General features: G+C 39.0%; 1 protein-coding gene across 2 annotated transcripts in view; it reads right to left on the reverse strand.

The window, feature by feature from the left end:
• Positions 1–20,013, reverse strand: part of ppp2r3b (protein phosphatase 2, regulatory subunit B'', beta) — a 149,626-nt gene that overhangs the window by 67,683 nt on the left and 61,930 nt on the right. For both annotated transcript variants that reach the window (XM_039744747.1, XM_039744748.1), the window contains one exon: positions 3,723–3,908. In XM_039744747.1, coding sequence (XP_039600681.1) covers positions 3,723–3,908 — 186 coding nt within the window. The remainder of the gene's footprint in view (positions 1–3,722; positions 3,909–20,013) is intronic.

Consider the following 20,013-nt stretch of genomic DNA (forward strand, 5'->3'; position numbering starts at 1 on the left):
TAACATCTTTTATCAAGCAAATATTGTATATCTCATTTAAACACTAGAATTCCTGAAGCCTATGAAAAAAGTCAGAACCCTGGGCCTCCTTAAATTCCTTTGCACCTCTCCACCAGCGTCTTTTGACTTGCAAATGAAATGTGTCAATCAGCACAAGCAGCCTGCTATCCCATTCCCCCACCAACACAGCGGAAGTTCTCCTAGCTCAAGTCTCTAAGTGGGTGTGAGGTGCCTAGAGTTGTATAGGGTAAATACGAGGTAATACATGGTTATTTGGAATACATACATGTGTGTTTTGTGTTTACAACAATCTGGGTAAATGTAGGATGACAGGAAATTCAAGGCAAGAAATGCTGAACACATGCCTAAAACAGAAACTTTTTCTTGAATAATAGCACATGTTTATTTGATATTTAGACTAAAGTCTTAACACATTATACACTTCACATTATTATTCCTATAACATGGAAAATGTTTCTGTTTTAGGTATATGTTCACCATTTCTTGCCTCACATTTCCTGTCATCCTACATTTACCCAGATCGTTGTAGACACAGAACACACATGAAATGTATGTATTCCAAATAATATATTATTTACCCTATACAACTGCAGGCACCTCACACCCAGATAAAGAGACTTGAGCAGGGAGGGATGGAATAGTAGGCTGCTTGTGCCGATTGACACATTTTCAAAACAAAAGACGCTGATCAGGGCTCTAGACTAACTTTTTGCACTGGTTGCACTAGTGCGCCTAACTTTTTTTCTTAGGTGCACCAGCACAAAAGTTAGGTGCACCCAAATTTTCAACCGCATCACATTTAACACCACAGTTTTACAAGTTCACTTTATTTATTTATTTATTATTATTATTATTATTTTTTTTTTAATCACTGTCCATATAGGCAATATTGACTTGTAAATGATTAACTAACAATCTGGTCAATATAAAGTTCTTTATTTGAAGGCAAGCACAATTCTACAAGAAAGATAACTTACTGAAAAAGTGTTGGTGCTTAAAGTGCTTTACTGAGCTGAAATTTAAACTTAAAAAATCTCAAGATAAATTAACTAAAAAGAAAATCTAAATTAAGTGTTTTAAGGGCTTCAAACTGAACATCTCATGGCTCAATGTCTTATGGACTATCCTCCATTGCAGTCACATGCCCTCGGATGGCCAACTCCTGTAGTTTGGCCTTCTTGATCTTTGGCCTTGACTAAACCAGCTGGCCACACTCTCTCTAGCATCACAATCTTCCAGACTTGGGCATGAGCATGCTCGACCTCAATGTGTCCAATAAGTATATTCACCGGTCTTCCTCTTCGCAAGATACGACCGTACACAATGACGCATTCCTTTGTGGCGATATCTGTGTCTCCGTCGATCAGGAATGCCATGCACGCACTGTTCGCAATTTGCACAGACGTCTTTTTTCAATGTATCTGCGATGATTCCTATAAATTGGCGACGCGACATCATTGCTGTACGTCGGGTTTATGTTCAAGCCATTTTTCTTCATAAGAATTATTTCGGACTTGAATTTAGTGAAGGGAAGTTCTTCTTTTGCAATATTGTAGGCAACGTTAAACTTAATTATCATCTCGGCCTCATCTGATGATCTGTTTGCTGCTGCCTGCAGCTGAAAGGCAGCGGGAGAGGGACACTTGAGCAGTGCATTTATCGCGGCATGTAATGTGTTTTATAGATGCATTGTGCTTTTTCAGCGTTTCAATTCTAAATGTATTAGAACCAGTCACAAATGCACTACTGCCGGCCATGGTCTTCCCACACTCTTTACAGTAAATACAGTGCATTATATTATTGGCTTTACTGTATCTTAGCCAGGGAAACTGGTCAAGCCACTCTTTTCGAAATGTATACACTTTACCCCTTTTAATTTCAGTGGGCTCGGACTCGATCGTATGTGGCTCATTATCTAATGCCGTCTCCGGACCAGGGCTTGCTAGAACTTGGGAGGTTGATGGCTCCGTGTCAGAGCATTAGTTATGATTTTCGGACGGATCAGGCCCTAACTTAACATTCTTAACGAAAAAGCTGTCAATCGATCATTTCATCTTCTCTCATAATCCGCGGCTACATCCACGGTTTACCTGATGGGCTACTCACCTTTCTCTGTTTGACTGCATCACATGCATTTTCAAACGTACACACACGTACAGTAATATCTGGACCACGGCCAATCAGAGGCGAGGCGGGATCCGCCCTTCACTATCTCTGATTGGTTTAGACCACGATATGGGCCTAACGTGTGTCTGTTGTTGAACAACAGGGAGACTTTAAGAGTCACGGAGTTTCGTTTTTTTTCCCCCTCGAACGGCTGGTCGCACCGGTGCAACCTTTGATTTTTTTAGTCGCACCATTGAGAAATTAGGTCGCACGTGTGACCAAATTGGTCGCACTCTAGAGCCCTGCTGATGGAGAGGTGTGAAGGAATTTAAGGAGGCCCGGGATTATGACTTTTTTCGTAGGCTTCAGGGATTCTAGTGTTAAAATTGTCTACAATGTTTCCAGGGCAAGATCCATCCCACAAACGTTGCAATTGAGCTCCAACCTCACTGGGCGAGCATGTTTTGGGCATATACCAAATGAACATCATTCTGGACAAAAATTTTTAAGTGCCTATTTAGACAGCCTTGGTGTCACAATCACTCCTAATCCATTAATAAGTGTGTTTGGTGTACTCCCAGATGGGCTTAAAGTGGAGAAGAACAAACTTTAATTGCCTTTGCTTCACTATTAGCACATAGTCTTATCTTGCTCAAATGGAATAATCCTAGCACACCACGTTTAAGTCAGGGGGTAACTGATGTTGTATACTATTTGAAATGTGAACATTTTTTAAAGTGTAGCAGGATATAATCAATAACATATTAGAATAAGCTTTTATATTGGACCATTATATTTACTGCTCTCAAAATTTTACTCTGGCTGTTGGCCTTCCTCTCTTTCTCATGGGTGGGGGTTGAATTGAATTCAATTTTGTCAAGTTTGACTTGATTATATGGAATGTTACATGCTTTTAATAAATACAGTACAATAATATATTTTAATAAAATAAACTGGTCCCCTTACATAACTGCAATAAACAATAAGTATTTTTACACTTAAATACACACCGTTTTAAACATTTTTAGAAGAGTAGTATAAACAGCTTATGCCAATAGTATTAAAAAAAAAAAGTTAAATCAATAGAAAACATTTATGAAGTTCGTTTGCTCGGGCAGTCAAGCCACAGAAACAGGAGGCCCCAAGTATAGCGTGAATGCAAAACATTTTAAATAGTATAATTGGAAGTACATTCACCCCTACCAGAAATTTAGGGGCCACTAGGAGAGGAGAAAACTTACAATGAGTTGCTGGCAAGGAGGTTCATGATACATGTGAAGGCAACTGTGTTGCACAAGCAATATTTTCTCACACCCACTTGGTTACTTCCACTTTATTTACTATAATTTAATACATTTCTGTTATTTGTCTGTAAATGCTACTGTATATGATGTGTATTTAAATTTTGGGAGAAAACTAAATGGCTGAGGACTGAAAAATATATTAGAGATCAGTTGTTTACAGTTAATTGTGTTCAGGAATTATTCCAATACAAAAGATGACCATCTCAAGAAAAAAAAAATCTACATTTTGCAACTTACAAAATTAACTAGCAGAAAGAACACATTTATGGGTTTATTTTGTTGTTTACTTACTTTGGCTACAAGACCCATATCTTCTATAGTTGCCTTTTCACTTGGAAATTGAGAAAAAACATTTTCTATTATGGAAATAACAGCATCAACATTGACATCTGTTTTTGGACATCCCAGGGGAAAGTAAAATCTTGGGATATTTGCACTCAAAGATGGCACTAAAGGCTCTTCTTTCTTCACTTGAGTCTGCAAATAAGCAAGAAAAATCTTTTGTCAATTTATACAACATTTATAAATGTAAACAGAATGGAATGAACATGTCCTATATATAAAGAAATAAAAGACATAAGAAATAAAAATCAATGTGTCTATCTTATAGTAGTTAATAATAATTAAATGTGAGTTTATTCAAAATTGAGAGTAGATGCATTTATTTCACTTAAAATAAAGCTGGATTAATTTCTAGGTGAGGAGAAACACAAAAGACATTCACTGTCATTATGCCAAGTCTGCCTGCATATAATCCAATAAATAAAGCTGAACACTATGAATTTGCATGTCTGTCTGGAAGGCAAATCCATACCTCCAACCTCTCTCTGCCAAACTGAACACAGGATCTGTACAGTTGAAGACCATATGGTATGTTTCATTATGAAATTTTAACCCTTTTGAAACTTTATGGATCTCGCCTGCACATTATTAGGAAATGCCCATTAAAGGCATTTTGGAACATGGCACAGGTATGCTCCCATTATTGAATTTCATTTGAGAAACTTTATTTGGAAATGTATTTAGTGACTGCACGTTATTCCACCCAGGGCAGTGCAGTGTACCCAGTTAGTCTTAAAGTAAAATGCATTTCTTTAGATACAGTAAAAATGTGATGTGGTCTTAAAAATACTTAATAGTAATATTACATTAATTAAATAGCAAATAAATAATTTTATTCAGCTTGATTTCAATTTGTATAAGACTTCATAGGTTGTATGAGAAAAATTATCTAAAACTTCTATCCAAAATGACAAACTAAATGGTGAGTGAACAAGAAAGAACTAAATTATCCGACAAACAACGCCAAAGGACTAAAGTGAAAATTTTTTCTATATAATTTTAATTCTCCACACTATATTTGACTATTACAAATTGAGTGCTTATTTGGGCATCTACTCAAATACACATTTCTTATATTTAATACAATTGATTACAACTGCAAAAAAAAAAATGCAACAATGAAAAAAAAAGCAACGTAATTACCTCTGACCTCTGATGTTATTCAGAACAAGAATACTTTGAAAATAGAATTATACATGAAGATATAATACAGTGGACTCAGACAGAATTGAGACACTTTCAATTTCTGCACACTTCATTCTGATTTATATTTAATTTTCACTGGATAAATTTGCCAGTATTGCCCTTCAATTTACACTGAATAGCCAGAGTTATTCAAATTATTGCAAAAACAATCAAAAACAAAGATCTATCACAGAATGTAGCAGTTAATATGAAATACATAAAAAAAAAAAAAAAAACTTTGTTTAATAAGAGAGGATCCTGTCACTTGTGCTCTGTACTTTAACTACCGTTTTCCTTTAACTCATGAAAAACATGGAAAGGGAAAAATGGGCCTCTCCAAGAATGCTAAGTATCCCACTATTGTTACTGAGTTGAATTTTACCACTATGGCAGCCCACATGTATATGTACACATTCCAATTTATGATCCAATATCTGGGGCCTCATATATAACACAGTGTGTAGAATTCACACCAAAACATGGTGCATGGACAAAAATAGAAATGTGCATATGTCCAAAAAAATTCAGATATACAGTCATATGAAAAAGTTTTGGAACCCCTCTTAATTCTTTGGATTTTTGTTTATCATTGGCTGAGCTTTCAAAGTAGCAACTTCCTTTTAATATGTGACATGCCTCATAGAAACAATAGTATTTCAGCAGTGACATTAAGTTTATTGGATTAACAGAAAATATGCATCATTTGGGCATCCCAACAGAGATATTACATCAATACTTAGTTGAGCCTCCTCTTGTAAATATAATAGCCTCTAGACACCTCCTATAGCCTTTGATGATAAATGTCTGGATTGTGGATAGAGATATTTTTGACCATTCTTCCATACAAAAACTCTCCAGTTCAGTTAAATTTGATGGCAGCCAATCATGGACAGCCTGCTTCAAATCATCCCATAGATTTTCAATGATATTCAAGTCAGGGGACTGTGACGGCCATTCCAGAACATTGTACTTCTCCCTGTGCATGAATGCCTTTGTAGATTTTGAACTGTGTTTTGGGTCATTGTCTTGTTGGAATATCCAACCCCTGCGTAACTTCAACTAAACTAGCCACACAGCCCCACAGCATGATGGAACCTCCACCAAATTTGACAGTAGTTGGCAGGTGTTTTTCTTGGAATGTGGTGTTGTTCTTCCACCATGGAAAGTGCTTTTTATTACCAAATAACTCAATTTTTGTCTCATCAGTCCTAAGTACTTTGTTCAAAAATGAATCTGGCTTGTCTAAATGAGCATTTGCATACAACAAGCGATTCAGTTTGTGCGTGAGTGCAGAAGGGGCTTCCTTCTCATCACCCTGCCATACAGATGTTCTTTGTGCAAACTGTGCTGAATTAGAGAACGATGCACAGATATACCATCTGCAGCATGATGTTCTTGCAGGTCTTTGGAGGTGATCTGTGGGATGCCTAGAACCATTCTCACAATCCTGCGCATATGCCGCTCCTGTATCTTTTTTTTCTGCCAGACCCGAGTTTAACAAGCAAATGTGCCTGTGACCTTCCATTTCCTGATTACATTTCTTACAGTTTAAACTGACAGTTTAAACCTCTGAGATAGCTTTTTGTAGCCTTCCCCTAAACCATGACAATGAACAATCTTTTTTTTCAGATCTTTTGAGAGTTGCTTTAAGGATCCCATGCTGTCACTCTTCAGAGGAGAGTCAAAGGGAAGCACAACTTGCAATTGACCACCTTAAATATCTTTTCTCATGATTGTACACACCTGTCTATGAAGTTCAAGGCTTAACGAGCTAATCCAACCAATTTGGTGTTGCAAGTAATCAGTATTGACCAGTTACATGCATTCAAATCAGCAAAATTACAAGGGTACTCACATTTTTGCAGAGCCAGTTTTTCACATTTGATTTAATTTCATACAACTAAATAATGCTTCACTAAAAAGCTTTGTTCAGAAAACACCCCAGTACTCAGATGTTCCTAGGAAAGGAAAGACATACCACTGTTATCTTTTTTGTTCAAATTAAATTATTATGCAGGCTGAGAGGGGTGCCCAAACTTTTTCATATGACTGTATACAACTGTGCATAAGCAAAGTTACATGCGCTTTCCCATTACAAATCCCAATCAACATGATTTATCGCTCATGCACGCGCCTATAGACCCATCTCTACTCCTTCCAGAATTACAGCTATTTATATATGCAAATCAATATAAAATAGCCCCTCTTGTTCAGTGTTTTGTTAAAAGACAATGGCAAAAGCATGTGAAAAAAAAAGAAAAAGAAGAATTTCAGCAAATGTGAATTGATGGAGTGGTACAGCATGGCAGAGGCACTCAAAAGTTCAAGTTCAGACAGTCACACAGTGCTCGAAATAAAGAAGAGAAGTGGTCACATATCAAAGTTGCCATGAAAAAGCAAGTTGCAGCCCACTGTGTGGGGGGCAAAAAAAAAAAAAAGGTCAATGTCGAGATTAAATTTGACATTTTTTCATCTTAAAATCGATGCTTAATTTACTACAGTTTCTCAAGCCCTATTGTAACTAAAGTTGCATGTTAAATGCTTTGTATTCTAAATGTTTCCCAGCCCAGTCTATATGTCTAAACAGTTTCTAAAACGGACTGTCTCTTATACCAACAGGAGCACAGGCAGTGATTTCCACACAGAACACATTACTTTCATGATATTACAGCTCTCTGAACATTTTATAATACTAAGATGTATACCTGATATTTTCATGATGAAATGCATTAATGCATGTATTAAACATGTGGGGGCACAGTGGTAGCAATGAGTGGACGCCCTGTCCAGGGATTGTTCTTTCCTTGCACACAATGCTTGCTGGGATGGGCGTCACCCTGGACAGAATAATTTATCGCAGCAGTACTCTCTCTTTAAAACGTACCAACCTCCAATTCCTGTCCTTCCGCTTTCTCTCTCTCTGTAACCAAATCGCCACACAATAAGCGTCTGTAATAAATGTAAAACCAGCAGTAAAGCTTAGAATGCCGATTGTTCAATACTTTTAAGCAATATTGAAAAAGCATCTTTATAAATGTTTAATTATTCCATCTATCCAGGGTTATTCCAGTCCCAGTAAGCATCGAGCATAAGGCAGGAACAATCCCAAGATCTCTAAATGATTGCGCTCTTCTAATTCTTCCATTTGCAACGTCTTCTAACAATGTTAAATCAGCCATGGTATTTGGAATAGTTTGGCCATTCCATGCACCATTATATTGTTACAGATTTAATCAACTGCCTTAAATTTGCAATTAATATTATTAATATAGTAATATGCAACTAATTCTGGTATTTTTGATAAAGCCCGACTCATGGATGCAAATATGAAAAAAAGGGAAGCTGCACAGAAAAAGTGGCATTGATTTGATGCTGGGTGTTGCCCATTTGCAAAACTAAGAAGAAATGTGTCTACACACGGTCTGAGGCTGGTGTGAAAATGTGTGCGCCATTACATTAAATTTAATTTTTATACATCTCAACGCAAGTGTGGAAAAGGGTGCACATAACATTTTTATATGAGTGCCCTTATGGTTTTAATTTTAGAGATTCAACAATTTATAGATACAATTATAACATGTTTGAGTGATGTAACATGTAACATTAGCAATTCATTTCATCTCCAAACACAGAGATATCCCAAGTCTTGTCACAGAAACTCCAAGCAGTATGTGACATGCAAGTTTCATATCAAGTTTTTTCATAATGCACAAAAGTCAAATATTACGGCCAATACCACAACAAATGTCATTTTAAAGAAACGTTTAGAAAATATTGAAGATGACGCTAAACAATTATACCACAACATGTCAAAACTTCAGAAGAATTTTTAAAAGTTTTGTAAATATTCATAAAAGATTACATTAATGCCATCATGTTCTCTTTACGGAAGCCAAAAGTATTTCCTTAGAGAGTAACATCATAATACTTCCTTAATGGTTATAATTAAAAATACTGCCTGTGCTTGGGAAAGCAGATAATAACCTGGTTCTGCTTCAGCCTCACTACAAACCAAGAGTGAGGGAGCTACCTACAACCACACACTCATTAAGGAAGTGGTCCCCTGAGGCATAGCAAACTCTGAGAGACTGTTTTGGAATTATGGACTGGGATATCCTACAGAGGTCACATAGTGAGAACATTGAGGAGGTTGTTGACTGCACTACTGACTACTGTGGTGGCTCTGAGGCTAGGGATCTGCATTGGCAATTATAAGGTTGCTGGTTTAAATACCGTAAATGCCAATAGGGACTCTGCTCTGTTGGACCCTTGAGCAAGGCCCTTAACCTGCAATTGCTGAGCGCTTTCAGTAGTGAGAAAAGCACTACATAAATGCAAAGAATTATTATTATTACATCAACTTCTGTATGGACATTGTAGTTCCAGTAAGCGCATGCAGAAGGAACTCAGAGTCCAGCTCAGGGTGGCGAAGGAGCAGTACAGAAGAAAGCTGGAGCAGAAGTTGCAGAATAACAGCATAAAGGAAGTGTGGGAGGGGATGAAGATCGTCAATGACTGCAGCTCGAAGCGGGGGGCCACCATCGAGAGAGACGTGGAGAGAGCAAACCTGATGAACAACTTCAACAGGTTTGACCACCCTAACCCACTCTCACTTCAGAGTACTGCATCCTCCACCCATCCTTCTGCTCATACCAGCATAGGAGAGAGTTTCACTCCACCCACAATTACAGCAGCCCAGGTAAGCAGAGAGCGGAGGAGACTTCGTGCCAGCAAAGCAGGGGGTCAAGATGGAGTATCACCACGACTGTTGAAGGTCTGTGTGTTAGAGCTGGGGAGTCCTCTACAGTTCGCATACCAGGAGAAGGCTGGAGCGGAGGATGCCATCATCTATATGCTACACTGATCCCTCTCCTACTTGGACAGAGGCAGTGGTGGAGTGAGAATTATGTTTCTGGACTTCTCTAGCACCTTCAACACCATCCAACCTCTGCTCTTTAGTGACAAGCTGACAGAGATGGGAGTAGATTCATACTTGCTGGCATGGATCGTGAACTCTTACAGACAGACCTCAGTATGTGTGTCTCGGGAACTGCAGGTCTGACATTGTGGTCAGCAGCACAGGAGCGCCGCAAGGGACTGTGCTTCCTCCGGTCCTGTTCAGCATATATACATCGGACTTCCAATACAACTCACAGTCCTTCCACGTGTAAAAGTTCGCTGACAACACTGCTATTGTGGGCTGCATCAGGAGTGGACAGAAGGAGAAGTATAGGAACCTAATCAAGGACTTTGTTAAATGGTGCGACTCAAACCACCTACACCTGAACACCAACAAAACCAAGGAGCTGGTGGTGGATTTTAGGAGGCCCAGGTCCCTTCCTGGACCCCGTGATCATTAGAGATGACTGTGTGCGGAGGGTACAGACCTATAAATACCTGGGAGTACAGCTGGATGATAAACTGGACTGGACTGCCAATACTGATGTTCTGTGCAAATGAGAGGACAGAGTCGACTATACTTCCTTAGAAGGCTGGCATCCAACATCTGCAATAAGATGCTGCAGATGTTCTATCAGATGGTTGTGGCAAACGCCCTCTTGTACGTGGTGGTGTGCTGGGGAGGCAGCATAAAGAAGAGGGACGCCTCACACCTGGACAAACTGGTGAGGAAGGCAGGCTCTATTGTAGGCACGGAGATGCACAGTTTGGCGACAGACTGCTGTCACTGTCCTGCTACACTGACAGACTGAGGAGATCGTTCCTCCCCCACACTATGCAACTCTTCAGTTCCACCTGGGGGTTAAACATTAACACTATACAAGATTATAGACTGTTATACCTGCCTCACACTCTCCACCTTGCATTTTTTAACTTGCACTGCGCTTTTAATGCTCTTTAATTTATATTGTTTTTATCAGTATGCTGCTGCTGGAGTATGTTAATTTTCCCCTTGGAGATTAATAAAGTATCAATCTCTATCTAACCTGCACAAAGCAAACATGGACATAAAATGAGTTTCAGATGCTTACACTTCTGAAACACATATAATAATACTACATTAATAAATGCAACCATGGAACGCATAAACTTTTGAAAGACATAGCTGATAATACACAAAAAGGAGATAACAGTATTCGGACACTATTTAGGACTTTTGCAAATGCACTTCTCAATGCATCTGAAATTAGTACTCATGGAGCAACATTGACTCTCCTTAGACTATTGTCTTATTTAACTTGTAGTGACTGCCAAATTCTGACTAGCCAACCAGAAGAGTAAAAGTAAAAGTAAAAAAAGAAAAAAAAATTGTGAAAAGTAAATGGCACTTGATCCATCATTCAACAACATCTTCCAAGAGAGGATTCTAGTTTGGTGCATGTCAAGACCAGCGGAAATTGAAAATGTCTGTCTAACAAACTTTGCAGCATATTATGTCCATAAAACCTGTTAAATTTAAATAACAATACAACAACTTTGAGGTCAGCCACAAACATTGATTACACTGCCCACTCCCTTAACACCGCAGCACACACACTCCAAAAAGCCTGTTCACTTGAAACCCCAGGTTTACTACCCCCAATATGGATGCAGTTCCATAATACTACAAATAGATACTATATTATTATTATATAATACACTAAAATATATACTACAAATATACTGTATACTGCTAAGATACAAAATATAGCAATCTTTTTTTTTTTAAGAAAAAAAACTGCAAAACATGCATTAACTTCAACTTACATGTACAGTAGACCTAATAATATCCAAACTAAAAAAAAAAAACCAAAAAAAAAACAAAACACTGGTGATACTAGTTGTTTAACATGCCATATTCCTTCTTTAACCATTTTTAAAAGTACAAAAGGAGATGTCACTTTTTTTGTAAGACACTCAACAAGCTGCTCCTTTGTAGGTGACCATGAAACAATGAATAAGTTATTTTATCCCACTTAACTCCTGACAAAGTCTTTGCTCTGTTACAGACATGGTGGATTGAATTGAATTGTAAAAGAGTAGTTGTCTGTAACACAACTGAAGAGTATTCTTCTTGAGTCACCAGCTATCTGTCAGCTCTGAAAAAAGGTACAGAAAGAAAGACTGCACTATCTATGCCATCAGACCTTGCAAGGGTTTCTCCTGCCAAAGAACTACATATTACTCTTGATTCTTTTGGACTGCCAAGAATGGGGAGAGAGCTGTCCTTCCTCTCCTGGCAAGATAATGAAGTGCACTTCTTGTGTGCCACCATCAGAAAGATTCCCAAGTAAGTATCACTGAAAACACCTTATTTCAATGACTCTTCACTTCTAAGGTGTTGAAACTTCAAGGCCACTTTCACAGGATTAATTTTTGTCAATGAGCTTGTTGGCTTCATGGATTGTTTGAACATTAGCATAGATACGAACTAAGATGCAGGAATAAAACATTACATCAGGTCTGTTTTGTGTGGAACCCACAGAATCTACTCTATTTTTGACTTTAGTTGTTCCAGTTCAGGGGCACTGGGGTGGCATCCTTTTTCATGGGTCTAGAAGGTTCTATAGCAATGGATGGACAATTCTGTGTGTAGATTTCTTGCTATATACAAATAGCTCCATTTAGACATACATATTACATTCTCACATACTCAAACTTATCATGCTCTTCATGACTAACCTGGAAATCTGATCTAAGATAAGGAATGACTGAGATAGCAAAGCTCAAATGTACCTGTCCATATATAGTCATCAACATGGCATGCAAGAATTCCAGTCACAGTACTGTCTTCATCCAGCCAGTAAACAAACTGCAGATCTACTTGTGAAACCTTTTCACCTGTCTTCAAAATGATCTGCTTTACTTTTTTGTACCAGTAAAGTGATGCATCTGTGAGACCAAACACATTTCCTAAGCCTCCATCGTTTTCTTACACTTTTAGCCTCAGTATGTGGATGAATATAAATATGCTGAGACAGTGTCATGCCACTGTAGCAAAGCACATTCGATGTTAATGGAATGAACTTTCCATTGTCTTTTACAAATGACAGCTAAAAGATGATAGATATTCTGATGAACATATTGGTGAATCACTTTTGAGCCCATTCCTATCTCGTTCCTCAGACCACATTTTTCCAGCTAGTTATCTCTTCCTGCTTCGCTGATTCAAACGGTATATCCTTGACTTGAAACACATCATTTTACACGCACAAGTCACATAGTTGTCACAGATTAGTTATTGGTTCAACTTGCAGACTATCCACTTTTGACATCTCAACAGAGCCTTTAGTGTTAGCAGTACTGTCAGGATCCATAAACTCCAAAATTATACCAATTTCTGATTTTCCCTAATGCTTTACCAAAGCGACATAATACTTTAGCTGTGTGCCACTATCTCTGTCCTCATGCTGTATCTCAGTTTGCCGCCCTTTTAGACTAACACAATGACACTGTCTAAACTCATGAATCTGCTCAACTTCAACAATGGCATCTTCTATAGGGACTGAACAATTTGGAGTCTCCTTTTTAGATAGATAGATACTTTATTAATCCCAAGGGGAAATTCACATAATCCAGCAGCAGTATACGGATACAAAAAACAATATTAAAGAGTAATAAAAATGAATAAAAAGGCATGTAAAAACAGACAATAACTTTGAATAATGTTAGCATTTACTACCCAGGGTGGAACTGAAGAGTCGCATAGTGTGGGGGAGGAACGATCTCCTCAGTCTGTTAGTGGAGCAAGAGTGACAAAAGTCTGTCACTGAAGCTACTCCTCTGCCTGGATATGACACTGTTAAGTGGATGCAGTGGCTTCTTCATGACTGACAGGAGTTTGCTTAGTGCCTGTCGCTCTGCTACAGATATTAAACTGTCCAGCTTTATTCCTACAATAGAGCCTGCCTTCCTAACAAGTTTGTCCAGGAGTGAGACATCTTTGTTCTTTATGCTGCCTCCCCAGCACACCACCGCGTAGAAGAGGGCACTCACCACAACCGTCTGGTAGAACATTTGCAGCATCTTATTGCAGATGTTGAAGGACGCCAACCTTCTAAGGAAGTATAGCCGGCTCGGACCTTTCTTACACAGACCAGTCCAATTTGTCATCCAGCTGCACTCCCAGGTATTTATAGGTCTGTACCCTCTGCACACAGTCACCTCTGATATATCCATGAGGGGCCTGGGCCTCCTAAAAACCACCACCAGTTTCTTGGTCTTGCTAGTAATCAAGTGAAAGTGGTTTGAGTCACACCATTTAACAAAGTCCTGGATTACCTTCCTGTACTCCTCCTCCTGCCCACTCCTGATGCAGCCCACAATAGCAGTGTCATCAGCGAACTTTTGTACATGGCAGGACTCCAAGTCATATTGGAAGTCTGATGTATATAGGCTGAACAGGACCGGAGAAAGTACAGTCCCCTGCGGTGCTCCTGTGTTGCTGGCCACAATGTCAGACCTGCAGTTCCCGAGACGCACATGCTGAGGTCGGTCTGTAAGATAGTCCACAATCCATGCCACCAGGTGTGAGTCTACTCCCATCTCAGTCAGCTTGTCCCTAAGGAGCAGAGGTTGGATGGTGTTGAAGGCACTAGAGAAGTCCAAAAACATAATTCTTACAGCACCACTGCCTCTGTCCAGGTGATTGGGGGATCGGTGTAGCATACAGATGATGGCATCCTCTGCTCCCACCTTCTCCTGGTATGCGAAATGCAGAGGGTTGAGGGCGTGGCTGACCTGTGGCCTCAGGTGGTGAAGCAGCAGCCGCTCGATGGTCTTCATCACATGCGACGTCAGAGCAACAGGCCGGAAGTCATTCAGCTCACTAGGACATGATACCTTTGGGAGTGGGGTGATACAAGATGTTTTCCAAAGCCTTGGGACTCTCCCCTGTTCCAGGCTCAGGTTGAAGATGTGCTGTAGAGGACTCCCCAGTTCCAGCGTAAAGGCCTTCTGCAGTTGTGGTGATACTCCATCTGGACCTGTTGCTTTTCTAGCATGAAGTCTCATCAGCTCTCTGCTCACCTGTGCTGCTGTAATTGTGGGTAGAGTGAAACTCTCTCCTATGCTGGTATCAGCAGAAGGATGGTACAGCTTTCTCCTGCACTGCTCCCTTCGCCGCCCTGAGCTGGACTTGGAGTTCGTTCTGCACGCACTTGAGCTCATGCTGAGCACTGCCTTTAAAAGCCCTTTTCTTCTAGTTCAAAAGGCCCTTGATTTTACTTGTAATCCATGGCTTGTTGTTAGCATAGCAGCGTACTGTTCTTACTGGAACTACAATGTCCATACAGAAGTTGATGTAATCAGTTGTGCAGTCAACAGCCTCTTCAATGTTCTCACTATGTGACCCCAGCAGTATATCCCAGTCTGTAGTTCCAAAGCATTCTCTCAGAGCCTGCTCTGCCTCAGGGGACCACTTCCTGAATGAGCGTGTGGTTGTAGGTTGCTCCCTCACTCTTGGTTTGTAGTGAAGCTGAAGCAGAACCAGGTTATGATCCGTTTTCCCAAGCGCAGGCAGCGGAGTGGCGCTGTATGCGTCTTTAACGTTTGCATACAGTAGGTCAATAGTCCTATTTCCCCAGGTGTTACAGTCCACATACTGGGAGAAGGCAGGTAATGTTTTATCCAGCGTTACATGGTTAAAAGTCTCCAGCAATTATCACAAGCGCCTCAGGGTGCTGCGTTTGTAACTTAGCGAGTGACGTCATCCATTCTGCAGTTGCTATCTCCACCTTCGCTCAAGGGGGGATGTAAACAATAACAACAATCACGTGTCCAAACTCTCTTGGCAAGTAATAGGGACGCAGACTTACGGCGAACAGTTCGATGTCCCTGCAGCAAGTGGAGATTTTAACGTTTACATGTCCAGAGTTGCACCACTTTGTATCGACATAGAGAGCGACTCCCACCCCTTTCTTCTTACTGCTGGCATTTGCGTCTATGTCTGCTCTAACTGTGCTAAACCCAGGTAGCTCCACGTTAGCATCTGGGATAGTAGTTGTTAGCCATGTTTCACTAAAACACAGCAAGCTGCATTCTCTGTAGGTTCTGACATTTTCACCAGCACAGCCATTTCGTCGATCTTATTTGGTAGTGAGTTCACATTTCCAAGGATCACAGAAGGCACCGACGGTTTATAACGCCATTGTCTTGCAAGCTGCTTGACTTTTATCTTACCTTTTATTTTTGCGGCGGCTTGGCTGCCCCGATATCGTCTTCTTACCTCGTCAGGTAAATAGGGAACCACACCGGCGTGGGCATTTCTTCTCAGTGCTTTAAGTTGACTACTTGAATAGGCGAGTCTCGGAGTGTAAAAATCCATGTCAAGTAGTAAAAAGTGTCCAGGGAGCGATTCCACATTAAAGAAAGTGGTAGAAGTGATCAGTGAAATAGAGAAAAATAGAGAAAAAAGGTAAAAAGATAAAGTCATACACGGAGCTGCTGGAATGTCTGCCACTCGCTGCAGCGCCAGAAATGAAATTAAATTTTGTCTTCAGTGTCTTCATTATCTTATACTGTGCTAGATAAATCTCTTCATCTCTTCCACTGTTGGTAGTATGTTGATTGTCACATTTATTGGTGACTTTACGTAGTCTAGACTGGAATACCCTTACAAGAGTATCTCCATGTCTGACAAATACCACAGTTCCATCCTGTCCAATGACACCTCCAAGTCTTATCCATTCTGCGTACAGTCAACTCTTTAGTTTGTATGCTTTGCCTAAGGATTTAAATTTATCATTTACAGATTTAACCTGTCTCTGAAGTGCTCTGCATATTCTGTCTGAACACTCAGCTTCAGTAAATACTCTCCTTGAAGCATGCAGTGCTGAAGTACGTTCTTCCACTGACACACTCCATGTGCTGCCTTCTACAGCAGGCACTCTATCCATGAAAACAGAAGGAAGATTTGGATTTCGGCCAGACACTAGCTGATAAGGGCTGTACCCATATATATTGTGCATTGTATTTTTTGACATTAGTACCCAACCCAATGCTGTTTCCCAGTTACATTCAGTATCCTTTCTCACTTTTAGTATAATTTCTGTGTCTGATTATGTCTCTCAAGCAGTGCATTACTCATACAGCTGTGGTCTTTGTTTCAAATGTTAAAATTATCTGCCATATCTCTGATTTGTCATTCAATTCCCTTTATCACTGAACAGTTTCTGAAATGCTCCATGTACACTTATCCAAGAATTAATTAATTGTATCACAATTTCTGACGGTCTCTGTCTTTATGATACATTCACACATTACAGTGCATAAAGTATCAATGACGTTAAAGTACAATACTCCTGTTTCAAGTTCATGTACATCTATAGCAAAAGTTTCATTGTATTTATAGGCTAGACCAGCTATTGGTTTGCTGCTATCTGGGTTCGGGTATGCCATATTTCAGGCATGTCTCACAATTATCAACAATTTTCCTAAGTATGGATGCACACTATGCATCCTTGTTTCCTGAGCAATGAAGCAAAATCTGTAATCTGTCCACTAAAGCATGTCCAAATTGCAGGTGAAGTTTTAACAAAGCCTTTTGTGTCTCTCTTGTTCTCATGTTTTCTAAGACTATTAGAATCTCTCAATGGCCATCATGTTTTTCTTTTAGATGTTCACACAGTAGTGACAGGAGCTGGTTAATTCAAGATTCACTGGCCAATTTAGACATGTAAAATGATAAAACAGTGATGTTTAAAGTGTCCATGCTGTTTTAAAGGATGTTTTACTTAACAACAAAGGGATGTTAATTGGAACCACTCCTGTTTCAATACTATATCATGCCTGTCCAAACTTTGCAGGAATTTTCACTTGTTTGGTGGAATGCACAATTTTGCCATCTCCAAATCTGAAAGCTCTGTTGCTTGAAATGTTTGAGTTCAGCAATGTTTTTGTACTACATTTTGTAGTTGTTTAGCCATTTCTCTCCACAGACCGTATATGTGCAAGCAGTATCAATTATAGCAAATCGTAAAGATTCTACAAAAATGCGTGTGTCTGAGTTTAATTCCTTTGTAAACAATGTAATGTTTCCTTCTTCACAGTCCTCTGCTTTTTTCATTTTCCTGTTATTTTAACCTGTTCATTTTTATTTGGGAAGTCTTTAGCACAGTGGTAGGTACTCTGACAAATAATACATTTTAATCTTCTGCCACAGTTGTCTAACAGATTAGAGCCTGGCAATGAAAACCGTTTCGGGCTACTTTGCAAATGCAACCTGTTGCGTTGTTTTTGACATGTGAAATATATGGTTTCTTGTTTAACAGTAATTCCCACTGTTACCAGACATGCCTTTTCTCCAAAAATTTTCTTTAGCACCGATTTAATTGAAGCAAAACCAAGCTCCATACAAGTGGTTAATGTTGGATGCCTTTTGTTCTTACCTACAACAACATTTATTTATATAGCACATTTTCATACAAAAAGTAGCTCAAAGTGCTTTACATAATGAAGAATAGAAAAATAAAAGACACAGTAAGAAAATAAAATAAGTCAACATTAATTAACACAGAACAAGAGTAAGGTCCAATGGCCAGGGTGGACAGAAAAAAGCAAAAAAACTCCAGACGGCTGGAGAAAAAAATAAAATCTGTAGGGATTCCAGACCATTAGACTGCCCAGTTCCCTAAACACAACAGCTTAAAAAGCTAGCACACCATCTGGGAAAGCCATGTTATATTTATACATGTGGGAGTATCTCTGCTCAAAATCAACTATATAATCCGCCACAGAAACTATTTGCCCTATTAACTCCATCAAAATGTGAATATTCCTTGTGATATGATCATTTTCCTCCTTTAAAAAATAACATCAAGTCTTTCTATCGGAATAGTTATACCTTCATCTTTGTTCAGGTCTTCTGCTAAAATTGACATCACAATTTCTCTTCTTGTAAGCAACAGTCCAACTGCAAATGCATGTTTATTCTTTTGAAGATTAGTAACCAGTGTCCATATAAAAATTTAATTTTTCAAGCTATCGCATGGCTTGCTTTCATCAAATGCAGGAAGGATTCTATAATTAGCAGCCATCCTCTGCTATTAATGTTAAACTTAAATAATGATACAACACCTTTAACGTTAGCCACAAACATTAATTAAATTGTCCATTCCCTCAACAGCAAAGCACGCTATACCCACTCCTAAAAGCCTGCTCACTTGAAACCCCGGCTGTACTATTCTGAATAGGGATGCTGTATCATAATAATATAAATAGGAGTGCACATATAAGATACAGAACTTAACAAACCAACAGGAAAAATTAATTAAGCTAAAGCTAGATGCAGCACAAATTCAACAGGAAGAATCTATTAGAAACTTACACAAAAAGTAACAAACCAAAAGTGACTCTTTGCAGAAATTATAACTTGGTCCATGACCCTGGTAATATTTATAGGGCACTTGTCATGCTTTAAAACCACGGAGGAAGGAGAGGAGAAGCTCCCGAGTGTTAACTATCTGGGAATATTTTAAAGGAATCAAGATCTCATTAAGAATTCATAAAGCTGATAGTTCATTCAGATAATAACGCAAAATTGCTTATGATGATTGCTGATTTGGAGCAAAGAGCTTTTCAAGAAACCCATCACCCAACTGAGGACCCAAAGACAAAATAATACCAACCATTTGGTTATGACCCACGACAGCCTGAAGGTGACATTTCCCAAGAAATATCTGCAGAATTAAGTAATGATTTTGTAATATTTCAAATTACAGATCAAAATTTCTGGTAATGAATATCAATTAGTGCTTTATTATGCACATGATTTAATATTTCAAACTACATGAAACTCCCATGAAAATTTTTGTTACTGGGCCAGCAGGGAGGTGGTAAATCCATCCTAATAAAATCTCTTTAAGAAATATTAGTTACAGTCTGTGAAGAAAGGGGTTTAGAACTGGATAAACCAAATGCGTTTTTAAAAAAGCAGCCCGAGCACTTAATGGAATCACTTACTCATCCTGCATTTTGCTTAACACTGAATCAATCTGGAAAAAACAACAGTTGTTATCTGATATAGCCAACACTATGTACATACATATTATCTATACTAATAAAAGGCAAAGCCCTCACTCATCACTAATTCTCCAACTTCCCGTGTAGGTAGAAGGCT

The sequence above is a fragment of the Polypterus senegalus genome, chromosome 2, assembly GCF_016835505.1.
Source record: "Polypterus senegalus isolate Bchr_013 chromosome 2, ASM1683550v1, whole genome shotgun sequence".
Taxonomy (NCBI): Eukaryota; Metazoa; Chordata; class Cladistia; order Polypteriformes; family Polypteridae; genus Polypterus; species Polypterus senegalus.